At 44.7% G+C, this 17,554-nt stretch overlaps 1 protein-coding gene across 5 annotated transcripts in view; it reads left to right on the top strand.

Annotated features, from left to right (window-relative positions):
- Positions 1-17,554, top strand: part of spg11 (SPG11 vesicle trafficking associated, spatacsin) — a 46,741-nt gene that overhangs the window by 7,913 nt on the left and 21,274 nt on the right. For 4 of the 5 annotated variants that reach the window (XR_012400001.1, NM_001194994.1, XM_073942377.1 and 1 more), the window contains 15 exon segments: positions 122-257; positions 488-643; positions 2,239-2,423; positions 4,757-4,933; positions 7,064-7,135; positions 7,245-7,372; positions 8,605-8,777; positions 8,866-9,076; positions 9,371-9,610; positions 9,759-9,865; positions 11,573-11,721; positions 11,871-11,993; positions 14,071-14,140; positions 14,251-14,416; positions 14,635-14,843. Coding sequence is in view for 4 of the 5 variants with exons in the window: in NM_001194994.1 (NP_001181923.1) it covers positions 122-257; positions 488-643; positions 2,239-2,423; positions 4,757-4,933; positions 7,064-7,135; positions 7,245-7,372; positions 8,605-8,777; positions 8,866-9,076; positions 9,371-9,610; positions 9,759-9,865; positions 11,573-11,721; positions 11,871-11,993; positions 14,071-14,140; positions 14,251-14,416; positions 14,635-14,843 (2,302 nt within the window). In the remaining variant the exon portion in view is untranslated. 5 annotated transcript variants of the gene reach the window in all.

The following is a 17,554-nucleotide window of genomic DNA, read 5'->3' as shown; positions in this document are numbered from 1 at the left end:
CACGCCCTGCATTAATATAAAACAGTGGTGTCTTAGTGATGCTAAAATAAATGACAGATGGAACATTTTTTGAGTGTGTGTTTGTGTGCCTTTGTTCATGTGTGTGTGTGTGTGTGTTCAGGCGGGTCTGAAGAACCATCAGCTGGACACAGTGGATTTCTTCCTGAAGAGTAAAGAGAACATCTTGAGTTCTTCATCCGGCTTCAGTCCAGGAGATCCTCCTCCGTCCTCCTCCAACACACACACTCATCTGCGGAGTAAGACACACTTCCACCCGCTGCAGAAAACACCTCAGTTACCGCACAACCTCATCAGATATGATCAGTCACAAAATATCTGCTTCAGTATATGTGTGTCTGTATGTCTCTGTGTGTGTGTGTGTGTGTGTGTGTGTGTGTGTGCGTGTGTGTGTGTGTGTGTGTGCGTGTGTGTGTGTGTGTGTGTGTGTGTGTGTGTGTGTGTGTGTGTGTGTGTGTGTGTGTTTCAGGTATCGAAGCTCTGTGTCCTGCCCTGGATCTCCTGCGCTCTGCGATTCGCGACACACACACTGAAGCTCAGAGTCAACAGTTCTGTGAGCAGCTCTTGAGCATCACTATGAGCTTCCTGAACACACAGACCAGAGTCCTGCTGAGCGGAGCGCACGGTAACACACACACAGACTTATATACACACATACTATAAACACTATACACACATGCACATACACACACACACACACACACACACATACTTGTATAAACACATTCTATAAACACTATACACACATACACAAACACACATACACACACACACACATACTTGTATACACACATTCTATAAACACTATATACACACATTCTATAAACACTATACGCACATACACACACACACATACTTGTATACACACGTTCTATAAACACTATATACACACACATACACACACACACATACTTGTATACCCACATTCTATAAACACTATACACACATACACACACATACTAAAAACACTATATACACATACACTCATGCACATACACACACACACACACCTATACACGCATTCTATAAACACTATACACACATATACACACATACTAAAAACACTATATACACATACACTCATGCACATACACACACACACACACACACCTATACACGCATTCTATAAACACTATACACACATACACGCACATACACACACACATACACTCACACACACATACCTGTATACACACATTCTATAAACGCTATATACACACACATACACACACACATACTTGTATACACAGATTCTATAAACACTATACACACATACACACACACATACTTGTATACACAGATTCTATAAACACTATACACACACATACTAAAAACACTATATACACATACACTCATGCACATACACACACACACACACACCTATACACACATTCTATAAAAACTATACACACATACACGCACATACACACACACACACACACACACACACACACCTGTATACACACATTCTATAAACACTATATACACACACACACATACTTGTATACACACATTCTATAAACACTATATACACACACACACGCACACACATACTATATACACATACACACACACGCACACATACCTGTATATACACATTCTATAAACACTATATACACACATACACACACACACACTTGTATACACACATTCTAAAAACACTATATACACACACACGCACACACATACTATATACACATACACGCACACATACTTGTATACACACACACACATACACACACACATACACACACACACATACACGTATACACACGTTCTATAAACGCTATATACACACACACACACACACACACGTATACACACATTCTATAAGCACTATATACACAAACACACACACATACTATAAACACTATATACACATAAACAAACATACACACACACATGCATGCACACTATAAACATAAACAAAGACACACTTAGACACATACACACACACACACTATAGACACTACTCATAGACACTTATATACACATATTATAAGCACCATACACACACACTTTTACACACACACTTAAACACACTATATAAAAAACAATACACATGCATAAACACTTGTTCGCACACACTCATATACACCCATGTCAACACACACACACTGTTAACACTGCACACAACCTTTTTCGCAACAACACGCAAGCACACACTATAAACACTATTCACAGACACGCATACACACTCTCCCTCTGTTTCTCACTCAGATCTGGATGATAACCTGCAGCAGTGTGTGTGTGTTCTGGACGGCTTCATCTCTGACCTGCGAGTGTTTCTGAAGAGATTCCCCTGGGGTGTCGGAGGAGACGCTCGCACACACACTGATGCTCATACACACACTGCAGCGTCCGGCCGAGAGGAGGAGCACCAGTGGATCTCGCTGTCTGATGAGGTCAGAAACACTGCTCACACCAAGTGTGCCGCAAGCCTGCGTTTGAGTGAAGGTTTCGGCCGTTAGATCGCCCCCTGGGGGCTGGCTGCAGTACAAGTCATAAAGCCCGCCTCCTCCGTGTTAATGAAGGAGACTTGAGCCCAAATAAAAAAATTATTACACTTGCAATAAAATGTCCCGAACGATGGTTCTGGTCGATTAAGGCACTGATTATTGTGCTGAAATAGGTGCAGATCCTCATTTTTGTAAACAGTTTGTTTTTAGCAGTAATTTAATGCTGGGCGTGTCATCGTGATTGACAGCTGTGATTGACAGTTTCTCAAAGCGCGGCGTCTGAGCTTCGGCAGAAGACTGAAGTGTTATTACTCGATTTCTGTGATATTTTACTATGACAAAATGAGCTCAGCAGTAAACTACAGTTTCTGACATACATGATCTGGTGGAACACTGTTTATTCGCTAAGGTCAGAGCTTTTTTCGGGCTTTATTAGTTTGCTAATACACGCCTAGCCACCCAGATAGCAAAATACACTGGGGCCAGTTCTTGCCTGCCGGAGACTTACCCCTCAGACTGACTACCTCTGCTGGACCTACTCCGGATGCCTGGACTCACTGCCCAATTCCAGCCTGAGTCAATTGAGCCAGATGCGGCGGCCGAGCGAGCCGGCGCTGCCGCATGCGAGCCGGAATCAGCCCGCGACGCCGCGACTAGGTTATGCGCTGATGCCCGGAGCTGGCGCGATTGAATCTTCATTATATAAAACCCTCACATTTGTTAACGTTATTACACCCATTTTTGTTGATATAACAACAAACGCATGCTACTATGTGAACGCAAAGTGTATCACTGAGTTTAACCTTTGAATAAAGATGCAAACAGCATAGCAATTATTTAAATAAAGGACAAAATAAATAACAATAAACCTGTATCGACAAGTATTAAATAATAATAATAATAAATACGAAAATGACAATAAAACTGCACAATAAAATAAACCCATTTAAGTACGGGGTATACAGGAGATCGTTAGCAGTAATTCTCTTTGTGTTTAAATAATAATCTCCACGTTGATCTCCTGTAAGGTTATTTGAACTTGCTTTATAGGACGTCTCTGCATTTTAAGTTTTGGCATGTTATTAAGTGATCTACTGAATTTGCTGTTATAAATCATTATAAGGTTCTTGAAATCGAATCTTATATAATCTAATAGAGCTGTAAATGTTAGATATTATTTATTTACATCATTTACTGTTGGCGTTTTATTTGAACACTCCAGCTAACATTAAAAAGAATGTAAATTCCTCGTTGCCAGATATAATGAAGGCATCGAATAAACCAAATGAAAACGGAGGCAAAAAAATTAAATAAATAAACAATTCAAGCGAAAATGAATAAACAATATACTAGTGATGTTACAGCAGATAGACGTTGTATTAATAGTGCAAAGTTTTTTTGCACAAATTGACAGATTGCAGGGTTGGGATGTGTAAATATCCTGTTGATATTTAGTAATCTTGCTGTATTTATCTTCTAAACGCACGATTGTTCCCGCATGGTAAATCGTTATGGTGTGTAGGCTATATTTTGGGTTCTGTTGATGGCTAATTAAAAATAAAAACCTTTCTAAAAATGTATGTGTTGTTTATATGTTATTGTTCATATTTTACAAGTGTTATTTCTACCCCTATGAAAATAACAAATACCAACAACAAATATAACAATAAGAGAATATATTATTTGTGCTCATATTCAGGCTAGAGTGTATAAAAGATCGTTTATTTCTGCAGTCCACCATGTATTTCTTTTATTAAAGTTTAACAGCTTACATCACACCGTTTTTAAACCGTATATTATTGTGTTTTTTTAATGTAAGTGCTTCTATTTACATCAGTGAGCGTTTGTTATAGTGCAGACACCGGCAGTCGAGTGAGAAGTTCGGGGGGCGTGGTTGATTTTACATAAAGCGTTTGGTTGGAAGCTCGACTCCGCTCATTATCGCGGCTCCTCCTCTGGCTCCATCAGACAGTCCTTCTGCGCATGTCAAGGCTCCAATTTCAGCAGTCTTTTGTGACAGTTTGTGCCCGTCAAGCAGGCGTTTTGCCCTCAAGGCGTTCAATGGCAAAAGGGGCTGTCGCGTCGTCCATATTTTTTACAGTCATTGGCTCACACACACACACACACACACACACTCACACACACACATGTAAGAGTTCAGATGTATAGGTCAGGGTGAGTCCATGTAGAGCATTAAATACTGCAGTTACAGCTTATATGCAGGATATGTTTACAGTCTTTATGTGTGCGCGTGTGTGTGTGTGTTTTGTGTGTTTCAGGAGGTTGTTCATCGCGCTGTCCTCAGCAGACGCATCCCTCATGCTCAGGCTCTCCTGCGCCGCCGCGGCTCCGCTGAACACACACTGCAGGACATCAGGAGGACTGGACTGAAACACACACACACCTGCCTGACCCTCCGAGACCTGCAGCAGGCCACAACACTGCTCACACACATGGTGAACACACACAAACACACACACCACTAAACGCATGCATTATTGTATCCAAGCTCACACACACCACTGAACAAAAGCACACACTACTGAACACACACATGTACACACACAACTAAACATGCGCACACACACCACTGAACACAAGCACATGCACACACCACTAAACACACACACACATGCACACATACAACTAAACACATGCAGACACACGCACACACACAGCTGAACACACACACACACCACATACTGAACACATGCACAAACACGCACACACCACTGAACACAAGCACACAAACACACACAAGCACACAAACACACACACTACCGAACACACACAAGTGCACACACACACCACTGAACACACACACACACACACCACTTAACACAAGCACACACTACTGAACACACAAACACACGCGCACACACACAACTAAACACATGCACACAAACACAACTGAACACACACAAACACACACACACCAACTACTGAATACATGCACTAACACACACACCCCACTGAACACACACCACTAAATACTTGCGCACACCCACATACACACAAACACCACTAAACATTTGCGCGCACACACACACACACACACACACAAACTAACCACTGAATACATGCACAAACACAAACCCACCACTAAACACACACACACCACAGAACACACACACATCTAAACACAGGCACAAACACACACACACACCACTGAACACACACGCACACACACAACTAAACACATGCACAAACAAGCACACACCACTGAACAGACACCACTAAACACTTGCGCACACACACACACACACACACACACACCAACCAATGAATACATGCGCACACACATACACACACCACAGAACACACACCACTTAACACATGCGCGCACACACACACACAAACACACCACTAAACACATGCACACACACACCAACCACTGAACACATGCACAGACACACACACACCACTGAACACACACCACTAAACACATGCGCGCACACACATATACACACACCACTGAACACGCACCAGTAAACACATGCACGCACACACACACCACTGAACACATGCACAAACACACACATACTGTACATACACCACTAAACACACACCACTAAACACATGCACACACAACACAGAACACAAGCACAAACACGCACCACTGAACACACACACACACACACACGCACAAACATGCACATACACCACTGAACACACACACAAACACACACCACAGAACACATGCACAAACATGCACACACACCACTGAACACACACCACTAAACACATGCACACACAACACAGAACACAAGCACAAACACGCACCACTGAACACACACACACACACACAACTGAACATAAGTACACACACGCCACTCTACCGAACACACACAAGTGCACACACACAACTAAACACATGCACACACACACACCACTGAACACAAGCACACAAACACACACACACACACACACCACTGAACACAAGCACACAAACACACACACTACCGAACACACACAAGTGCACACACACAACTAAACACACACACACACCACTGAACACACACACACACCACTGAACACAAGCACAAACACGCACCACTGAACACACACACACACACACACTCACACACAACTGAACATAAGTACACACACGCCACTCTACCCAAACACTGAGCACACACACACACAAACACCACTGAACACACACCACTAGACACATCTGCACACACACACACAACACAGAACACACACACACAAACACACCACAGAAAACATGCACAAACATGCACACACACCACTGAACACACCACTAAACACATGCACACACAACACAGAACACAAGCACAAACACGCACCACTGAACACACACACACACACAACTGAACATAAGTACACACACACACACACACACCACTCTACCCAAACACTGAGCACACACACAAACACCACTGAACACATGCACACACAACACAGAACACAAGCACAAACCCACACCACTGAACACACACACACACACAACTGAACATAAGTACACACACACACCACTCTACCCAAACACTGAGCACAAACACCACTGAACACATGCACACACACACACACACACTCTTGATCGTGTCTCTGTGTTTCAGGGGTTTAATGTAAAGGAGCAGCTGCACAACATCTGTGTTTACACAGCCGATCGGGATCTAAGGGCCTTCATGGTGAGAGCGAGAGACACATCTGCTTTAAGTCAAGGATTCACCTCTCAGATTCTGAAAACTAGACACTGGATCTTTGTAACGTCTCTCTATGTGTGTGTGTGTGTGTCAGGTGGAGGAGCTGCAGAAGCAGGATCATCTCTCCGCTGACGAGCTGAAGCAGGTGAACTTCATCCACACCATTGAGAGTCTGTGCTCCAGACCAGCCAACAGGAGCTCCAGACGACTGGACGCCAACAGGTGAGCTCACACGAGGGGCGGGGCTAAGGATACTTCATCCAATCAGAGTCATCAGAGAAGGTGTTTAGGGCTCCAGCATACTGTATATTAGAGTATTCAACAAATATCATAGAGTGTATTTATTTTGTGTAATTACAGTGTGTGTGGTGTGTGTAGATCTGCAACTGTGCACTGTAAACACTGTAAACATGATCATGTCCGTGTAAACGGTGAATTCAAAATAGGATTATGGTTTTATTTTGAGCTGTGTTGTGCTTTGGTTGTGTATGCTCTCTGATGTGTGTATGTGTGTTTGTGCATGTGTCTTGTGTGTACGTGCGTGTGTGTCTGTTCGTGTGTTTGCGTGCCTGTGCACGGTTGTGTGCGCATGTGTATGCGTTTGTGTGTGTGTGTGTGTGTGCGCAATCATGTGTGTATGTGCGTGTGTGCATGTGGGTGCGTGCGTGATCGAATGTGCGTGTGTGCAATCGTGTGTGTGTGCATGCGTATGTGCGTGTGTGTGTGTTTGTGTGGATGGCCGTGTGTGTGCGTGTGTGCAATCGTGTGTGTGTGTGCATGCGTTTGTGTTTATGTGGATGGCCGTGTGTGTGTGTGTGTGTGTGTGTATGTGTATGCGTTTGTGTGTGTGTGTGTGCGCAATCATGTGTGTATGTGCGTGTGTGAGCGATCGTGTGTGCATGTGGGTGCATGTGTGATCGTATGTGCGTGTGTGCGCATGTATGTGCGTGTGTGTGTTTGTGTGCATGGCCATGTGTGTGTGTGTGTGTGTGTGTGTGTGTGTGTGTGCGCGTGCCTGTGTGCATGTGTGTGCATGCATTTGTGTGCACGGTCGTGTGTGTGTGTACATGGTGTGCACACGATCGTGTGCAATTTGTGTGTATGTGCATTTGTGGTTGTGTGTGTGCGCGCAATTGGTCGTGTGTGTGTGTGTGTGTGTGTGTGTGTGGGGGGGTCATTTTTGTATGTTTGTGTACATGGTTGTGTGTGTGTGCGTGCTTATGTATATGCTTGTGTGCATATGTGTGTGTGCGCACGCCTGTGCGTGCATATATATGTGTGTGTGTGTGTGTGTGTGTGTGTGTGTGTGTTCTTGTGTGTGCGCGTGTGTGTGTGTGTGTGTGTGTGTGTGTGTTCTTGTGTGTGCGTGCATGTGTGTGTGTGTGTGTGTGTGTGCGTGTGTGCGTGCGTGCGTGCATATGTGTGTGTGTGTGTGTGTGTGTGTGTGTGTTCAGAGTGCTGCAGGTGAGCCGCTGTGACCCTCAGAGTCGCCGTCTGCTGGAGAAGCTCCTCCAGGACTCAGACTCGTCCTCCACGTCTCTGCTGGATCCGCTGCGTCTGCACTGGGTCAATCACTGGGACAGAGACGCGCAGACGCACATCCTGCTGTCCCGCACACACACACACAGTGAGTCCAGCACTGCCACAGCACATTCAGATACACACTCCACGATCAATTCGGTGTTGAAGAGGTGTGTGTGTGTGTTGTGTGTTAGCTCAGTGTTCAGGGGACGCGGCGGTGCTGTGGGCGTATCTGACATCTCTGCATGACTCGGTCCGCTGCTCTGCATGGCTGTCATCATCATCTGTGTGTGAGCGAGAGAGCAGCGCTGCCCCCTGCTGGCCACAGCTCACAGCACACGTCCTGGACACCTGCACCCGCTGTGGAGAACACCTGCGCAACATCATCCTGGACCAGCTCGCACGGTCGGACACGCACACACATACACGAACATACATTTATACACACACATCGTCACTCACACATACACACACACAGCCTAACATGCATACTCATTCACACAAACACACACACATTCACATTTATATATATACACACACACACACATATACATGCATATAGATATTTGCATGTGTATATAGATGTACTCACACACACTCAAACATACTAACTTGCATGTACACACACAAACAGACACACACAAACACACACACACACACACACTGTCATCAGCTGCTAACATGAGCTGTTGTGTTCAGACAGGGGCAGTTTGTGCCGGCCGAGATGCAGGACTTCCAGCAGCTGCTGTGGAGACTGGCTCAGGCTGGAGGAGTGATGCATGATGGGAAGGAGCCTTCGCTTCCTCAGGCTGGAGGAGTGATGCATGATGGGAAGGAGCTCTGCTGTTCACAGGAGCAGGAGTTTCACCAGCGCTTCATCCTGCACTGTCTGGAGAACAACCTGCAGTTCCTGCTCTACACCTACCTGGAGCACTACGGGTGCACATACACACTTATACACTTACACACACACACACACACACACACACACACAATGATACATGTGTTGGAAAATATGCATGATTTATTCTTCTTATGAAGCTGTTTTTGAGAGTGTCTGAGTGTCTGATCATCGGTGTGTGTTCAGGCTGAGCCCAGAGAACTGTCCTCTCCTGAGCGACAGCAGTGTGTGTGAGAGTTTCCCCTGCTTCCAGATGATGCTGAAGCTGCAGAAGATCACCACACACCTCACAGGTGCTCGCAGTGCATTAGGAACTGATCACTTTATGATGGGTGGATGGAGGGATGGAGGGATGAATAGATTGATGTATGGATGGATGGATGTATAGATTCATGGATGGGTGGATGGATATAGATGGATGGATGAATATATAGATTTATGGATGGATGTATAGATTGATTAATGGGTGGATGGATGGATGATGTATAGATGGATGGATGGATGGATAGATGATGTATAGATGGATGGATGTATGGATGGATGGCAGGATAAATAGATTGATGGATGGGTGGATGGATGATGTATAGATGGATGGATGGATGGATGGATGGATGGATGGATGGCAGGATGAATAGATTGATGGATGGATGGATGTATAGATTGATGGATGGATGGGTGGATGGATGATGTATAGATGGATGGATGTATGGATGGATGGCGGGATGAATACATTGATGGATGGATGGATGGATGGATGGATGGATGGATGGATGGATGGATGGATGGATGTATAGTTTCATGGATGGGTGCATGGATGGATGTATAGGTTGATGGATGGATGGATGGATGGATGGATGGATGGATGGATGGCGGGATGAATAGATTGATGGATGGATGGATGGATGTATAGTTTCATGGATGGGTGCATGGATGGATGTATAGGTTGATGGATGGGTGGATGGATGATGGATATATAGATGGATGGATGAATATATAGATGGATGGATGGATGTATAGATTGATGGATGGGTGGATGGATGATGTATAGATGGATGGATGGATGGATGGATGGATGGCAGGATGAATAGATTGATGGATGGATGGATGTATAGATTGATGGATGGATGGGTGGATGGATGATGTATAGATGGATGGATGTATGGATGGATGGCGGGATGAATACATTGATGGATGGATGGATGGATGGATGGATGGATGGATGGATGGATGGATGGATGTATAGTTTCATGGATGGGTGCATGGATGGATGTATAGGTTGATGGATGGATGGATGGATGGATGGATGGATGGATGGATGGCGGGATGAATAGATTGATGGATGGATGGATGGATGTATAGTTTCATGGATGGGTGCATGGATGGATGTATAGGTTGATGGATGGGTGGATGGATGATGGATATATAGATGGATGGATGAATATATAGATGGATGGATGGATGTATAGATTGATGGATGGGTGGATGGATGGATATATAGATGGATGGATGGATGGATGGATGGATGGATGTATAGATTGATGGATGGATGTATAGATTGATGGATAGGTGGATGGATGGATGGATGGATATATAGATGGATGGATGTATAGATTGATGTAGGGATGAATAGATTAATGGATGGATGGATGGTGGATGTATAGATGGATGGTGGATGTATAGATGAATGGATGGATGTATAGATTGATGTAGGGATGAATAGATTAATGGATGGATGGATGGTGGATGTATAGATGGATGGATGGATGGTGGATGTATAGATGAATGGATGGATGTATAGATTGATGTAGGGATGAATAGATTGATGGATGGATGGATGGTGGATGTATAGATTGATGGATTGGTGGATGGATGTATAGATGGATGGATGGATGGATTGGTGGATGGATGGATGGATGGATGGATATACAGAAAGATGGTATATAACATGTAGTGTGTGTGTGTGTGTGTGTGTGTGTGTGTGTGTGTGTGTGTGTTCTCAGAGCCGGAGTGTGTGTTTGAGGCGAGTCTGGCAGCTGCGCAGGTTCTTCTTCTCCCCGGCAGTCAGGCGAGCATCAGCAGTGTGTTACTGGAGGGACACAGCCTGCTCACACTCGCCACAGCCATGTTCACAGCCGGCGGCATACAGCAGGTGTGTGTGTGTGTGTGTGTGTGTGTGTGTGTGTGCATTTAGTACAGTCAGTAGACCCTCAGCTGCTCAGGATGGCTCTAAGTCAGTATCTCTCTCTCTCTCTCTCTCTCTCTCTCTCTCTCTCTCTCTCTCTGTGTGTGTGTGTGCAGGCGGTCAGTACAGTGGACCCTCAGCTCCTCAGGATGGCTCTCCGTCAGTATCCTCAACTGAAGACAGCGCTGTTCCCTCAGAGCGGCCCTCGCGGAGATGTCTCGCTCTACCACCTGCTGCAGGTGCACACACTCACAGTATATACACCAGCATACTGTATATTCACACACAAATATACACGATGTAGATATATGCATAATATATGTATAAATATGTACCGGTGTTGGACAATGAAACTGAAGAACAATTTTGGCCTCCTTTAACAGCCAATACAGCATCAGTTGGTCTTTGGAATGACAGACACAGGTCCTGCACAGAATTAGTCTGTCAGAATGGTGTTCAGGTCCCTACATGATCCTGCTGGAGGAAAAGCTTTCCTGACTCTCTCCTCCAACACACCCTAAAGTGCTCAAAAATGTTTAGATCTGGGCATTGTGCAGGCCATGGGAGATGTTCAGCTTCACTTTCATGTTCATTAAACCACGCTGTCACCTGTTTTGCTTTGTGTATTGGTGCTTTATCAACCTAATACACAGCACCGTCTTTAGGATGCAGTGGTCAACCCACTGGGTCACATGGTCCTCCAGAATGGTTGGGTAGTCCTTGGCAGTGACCCATCTAGCACAAGCATTGGACCTAGGGAGCTATGATGTTGAAGTCCAAGCCATCACTTATTGCCCCCATGTTTCACTGTGGGCATCAGCAGTCTGGGTGGGACGCTTCTTTGGGGCTTCTCCACCCCGTAACTCTCCCAAATGGTTGAGTAGTCCTTGGCAGTGACCCAGCATCCATCTAGCTCAAGTATTGGGCCTAGGGAACGCCATGATATTGAGCCCAAACTATCAGTGATTCCCCCCCACGCTTCAATCGAAGCATCAGCAGTCTGGGTGGGACGCTTCTTTGGGGCTTCTCCACACCGGGGGGTTTGGGGAGATATATTCTCCCGCCCTAGACCTGGATATAACTGAGGGCAAGAGAGGTGAGGGTAGTGTCGGGGATGCCACCCTCTCTATTCTGCCGCCTTAGACAGGGATATAACTGAGGGCACGGGTGGTGAGGGTAGTGTCGGGGATCCCGCCCTCTCTATTCTGCTGCCCTAGACAGGGATATAACTGAGGGCACGGGTGGTGAGGGTAGTGTCGGGGATGCCGCCCTCTCTATTCTGCCGCCCTAGACAGGGATATAACTGAGGGCGCGAGAGGTGAGGGTAGTGTCGGGGATGCCGCCCTCTCTTTTCTGCCGCCCTGGACAGGGATATAACTGAGGGCGCGAGAGGTGAGTGTAGTGTCGGGGATGCCGCCCTCTCTTTTCTGCCGCAATAGACAGAGATATAACTGAGGGCACGGGTGGTGAGGGTAGTGTCGGGGATGCCGCCCTCTCTATTCTGCCGCCCTAGACAGGGATTTAACTGAGGGCGCGAGAGGTGAGGGTAGTGTCGGGGATGCCGCCCTCTCTATTCTGCCGCCCTAGACCGGGATGTAACTGAGGGCAAGACAGGTGAGGGTAGTGTCGGGGATGCCGCCCTCTCTATTCTGCCGCCCTAGACCGGGATATAACTGAGGGCAAGAGAGGTGAGGGTAGTGTCGAGGATGCCGCCCTCTCTTTTCTGCCGCCCTGGACAGGGATATAACTGAGGGTGCGAGAGGTGAGGGTAGTGTCGGGGATGCCGCCCTCTCTTTTCTGCCGCCCTGGACAGGGATAAAACTGAGGGCGCGAGTGGTGAGGGTAGTGTCGGGGATGCCGCCCTCTCTTTTCTGCCGCAATAGACAGAGATATAACTGAGGGCGCGAGAGGTGAGGGTAGTGTCGGGGTTGCCGCCCTCTCTATTCTGCCCCCCTAGACCGGGATATAACTGAGGGCGCGAGAGGTGAGGGTAGTGTCGGGGACGCCACCCTCTCTATTCTGCCGCCCTAGACGTGGTAAGGGCACGGGTCATGAGGGTAGTGTCGTGGACGCCGCCCTAGACGCGGATATAACTGAGGGCGCGAGAGGTGAGGGTAGTGTGGTGGACACCGCCCTCTCTATTCTGCCACCCTTGGCAGCTGCCTAGGTTGCCTCTATGGACGCGCCGGCCCTGCATTTAATTAATATAGCTACTTTTGTGTGTGTGTGTGTGTGTGTGTGTGTGTGTGTGTGTGTGTGTGTGTGTGTGTGTGTGTGTGTGTGTGTGTGTGTGTGTGTGTGTGCATGCTTCTGCAGTCTCTACATCCCCTGGACTCCTCCAGACTCTTCGGATGGCAGTCCGCCAACAGTGTGTCTGCCAGCAGCGGTGCGTTTATTAACACACACACAATCGAGATGTGCTTCTGTTCAGAACGACTTTCTTTTACTCGTGTGTATGTGTGTATGTATGTGTGTGTGTGTATCTTCGTCTTCCAGAAGCGTCCAGTGAGCCTCCTCATTTCTCCAGCTCTCACCTCGTCAGTAATTTCGCCATCGTGGAGAATCTGGATTTCCTGTACTTCCTGCGTCACGGACGGCCGGCCTTCGCTTACGCTGTTTACCTCACACAACACCTGAGAGACTGCAGTAACACTAAACTACAGTGAGACACACACACACACAGGCTCACATACACACAAACAAAAACACACACTCAGGCACACAACAATTTCTGAAATATTAAAACTTAAACATTCCTAAAGGTGTGTGTGTGTGTGTGTGTGTGTGTGTGTGTGTGTGTGTGTGTGTGTGTGTGTGTGTGTGTGTGTGTGTGTGTGTGTGTGTGTGTGTCTCTGTGTCTGTGTGTGTGATTTCTCTCAGGTTGTCTATGGCAGTGGATCAGTCGTACTCATTGGCTCTGTTGAACTTCAGCAGTGCGAGTGTGTCGTCGGCGTGTGTGTGCTTTTGTGAGCTCATGGGTGTGTGTAGCCTCAAACTGAGGACGGATCTGCGCACGCTGAACCTCATTCACAAGCACTGGAGTCAGAGCCGTGAGGACGGAGACGCAGATTTACTGCGACACACTCTGGGTAGCTGAAAACTAAAAATGATTTAGCATGCTGTTAGCATCCTAATATATTAGCATTAGCATGAGTTTGCACACTGCTTGCATGATTTTAAACACTACTAGCATTTAGCTTGTTAGACTAACACGTTTCACTCATCATTTAACGCTGCTAGCATGAAATTTAATGATTTAGCATGTTTTCCCGAGATTATTAGATTAGCCTTTAGCACATTGCTAGCAATTTTTTTCATTGTGATTTAACAGTGTTAGCACATTTTTAACATTATCTTTCATGATTTAACACTGCTAATGTTTCATTATTGTGGTAGGCCTAGCATGTTTGTAGCATGTTTTAGCTTATTGGTTGAATGCTAACCTATTTAACAAGTTGTTTAGCATGTTAACATGTTTATAGCACAATTAATCTCACTACTAGCATGTTTTAGGACACTGCTAACCTGTTTTAACATACTGCTTATTTAGTTTAGTATATTTTGATCATGTTTTTGTAGCATGGTTTTAACTTGTTGGCATCTTTAAACAAATGGTTAATATTACTAGCATGTTTTATCACATTATTAGCATGTTTTAACACATTGTTACTTGTTTCTAGCATGGTTTAGCACACTGTTAGCATGTTTAAATGAATAGTTAATATTTCTAGCATGGTTTAGCTCATTGTTAGCATGTTTAAACAAATGGATGATATTTCTAGCATGTTTTAGCCCATTGTTGGCATGTTTAAACAAATGGATGATATTTTTAGCATGTTTTAGCACACTATTAGCATTTTTAAACAAATAATAATAATAATAATAATAATTCATTTTATTTATAAATGGCGCCTTTCTGGACACCCAAGGTCGCCTTACAGTAAGCATCATCAGACATGCTAAACAACTTAAACATTACTAAAAACAATCAATGACCAAACAAGTTAAAACGCAATAGCGAAAAAGAACATAATAAAAACATGATAAAAAATTGTTAAGTAAAAGCCTGCTTAAAAAGATGGGTTTTTAGAAGTGATTTAAAATTGTGAAGACTATCACTGCTCCTAAGGTCTAATGGAAGTGAGTTCCATAGCCTAGGAGCCATAGAGCTAAAAGATCTGTCTCCCATTGTGCTCAGTCGAGTGCGAGGTGGTGCCAGAGTGAAGTTGTTAGCTGACCTAAGGGTACGAGAAGGGGTGTAGATATGGAGAAGTTCAGTGAGATATTGAGGAGCGAGATTATGGAGTGCCTTGAAAGTTAGAAGTAATATTTTAAAATCAATTCGATATTTTACTGGAAGCCAATGAAGCTGATAGAGGAGTGGTGTGACGTGCTCGTGAGATGGGGTCCTAGAGATGACACGAGCTGCATGGTTCTGAACCAGTTGGAGTTTATGGAGAAGTTTGGAAGGAAGTCCAGAAAGAAGTGCATTACAGTAGTCAAGACGTGAAGTAACTAATGCGTGGATGAGAATTGCTGTGTTATTAGTTGTGAGAGAAGGGCGGAGACGAGTGATATTACGCAGGTGGAAATATGCAGTACGTGTAATATTATTAATGTGACCTTCAAATGAGAGTGTGCTATCCAAGATGACACCCAAACTCTTTACCTGCATGGAGGGAAAAATTGTACTGTTATCAATGTTTATAGTGAATTTATCAGCTTTATCCAAAACACTTTTAGTGCCGATGAGAAGGGCTTCAGTTTTGTCGCTGTTTAATTTTAAAAAGTTAGCTGAAAGCCAGATTTTTATTTCAGCTAAACATCTGCTCAAAGCAGGAGGAGGAAAAGAACAGGAGGGCTTGGTGGACAGGTAGAGTTGAGTGTCGTCAGCATAACAGTGAAATTGTATGTTGTATTTTCTGAAAATGTGACCAAGAGGCAGTAGATATATGATAAACAGGAGTGGACCCAGTACAGAACCCTGTGGGACACCAGTAGTGACAATCTGCGATCTTGACTTAAAATCTTTAATTTGAACAAACTGAGTACGATCTTCAAGATATGACTTCAACCATAAAAGAGGGGTGCCAGAGATCCCTAGTGAGGCAAGCCTATTCAAAAGAACCTCGTGCGAAACCGTGTCAAAGGCTGCACTCAAGTCCAGGAGAATAAGAATTGACAGTAAACCAGAGTAAACAAATGGTTAATATTTCTAGCAAGTTTTATCAAATTGTTAGCATGTTTTTTCACATCGTTACTTGTTTCCAGCATGGTTTAGCACATTGTTAGCATGTTTAAATGGATTGTTAACTTTTATTAATATTTCGAACATACTTCACCAGATGTCTAGCTTGTTGCTTTCATGGTTTAGCATTTTGTTAGACTGTATATGTAGCATGACCCAGAGTGTATGGCATTCTGCTCTTCTCTGTGTGTTTAGCATTTTGTTAGCCTGTGTTGTTAGCAAGGTTACACATATCATGAACTTATTATTAATATTTCTAATGTACTTTAGCACATGGGTAGCATGTTTTTAGCTTGTTGCTATTATGTTTTAGCATGTTTTTAGACTGCTTCTGTAGCATCGCCCAGGGTGTATGACATTTTGGTCTTCTCTGTGTGTTTAGCATGTTGTTAGCCTGTGTTGTTAGCAAGGTTACACATATCATTAACTTATTATTAATATTTCTAATGTTCTTTAGCACATGGGTAGCATGTTTTTAGCTTGTTGCTATTATGTTTTAGCATGTTTTTAGACTGTTTCTGTAGCATCACTCAGGGTGTGTGACATTGTGGT

This window comes from Danio rerio, chromosome 25 (genome assembly GCF_049306965.1).
Source record: "Danio rerio strain Tuebingen ecotype United States chromosome 25, GRCz12tu, whole genome shotgun sequence".
NCBI lineage: Eukaryota > Metazoa > Chordata > Actinopteri > Cypriniformes > Danionidae > Danio > Danio rerio.
This window is presented reverse-complemented; position numbering and strand designations above follow the sequence as displayed.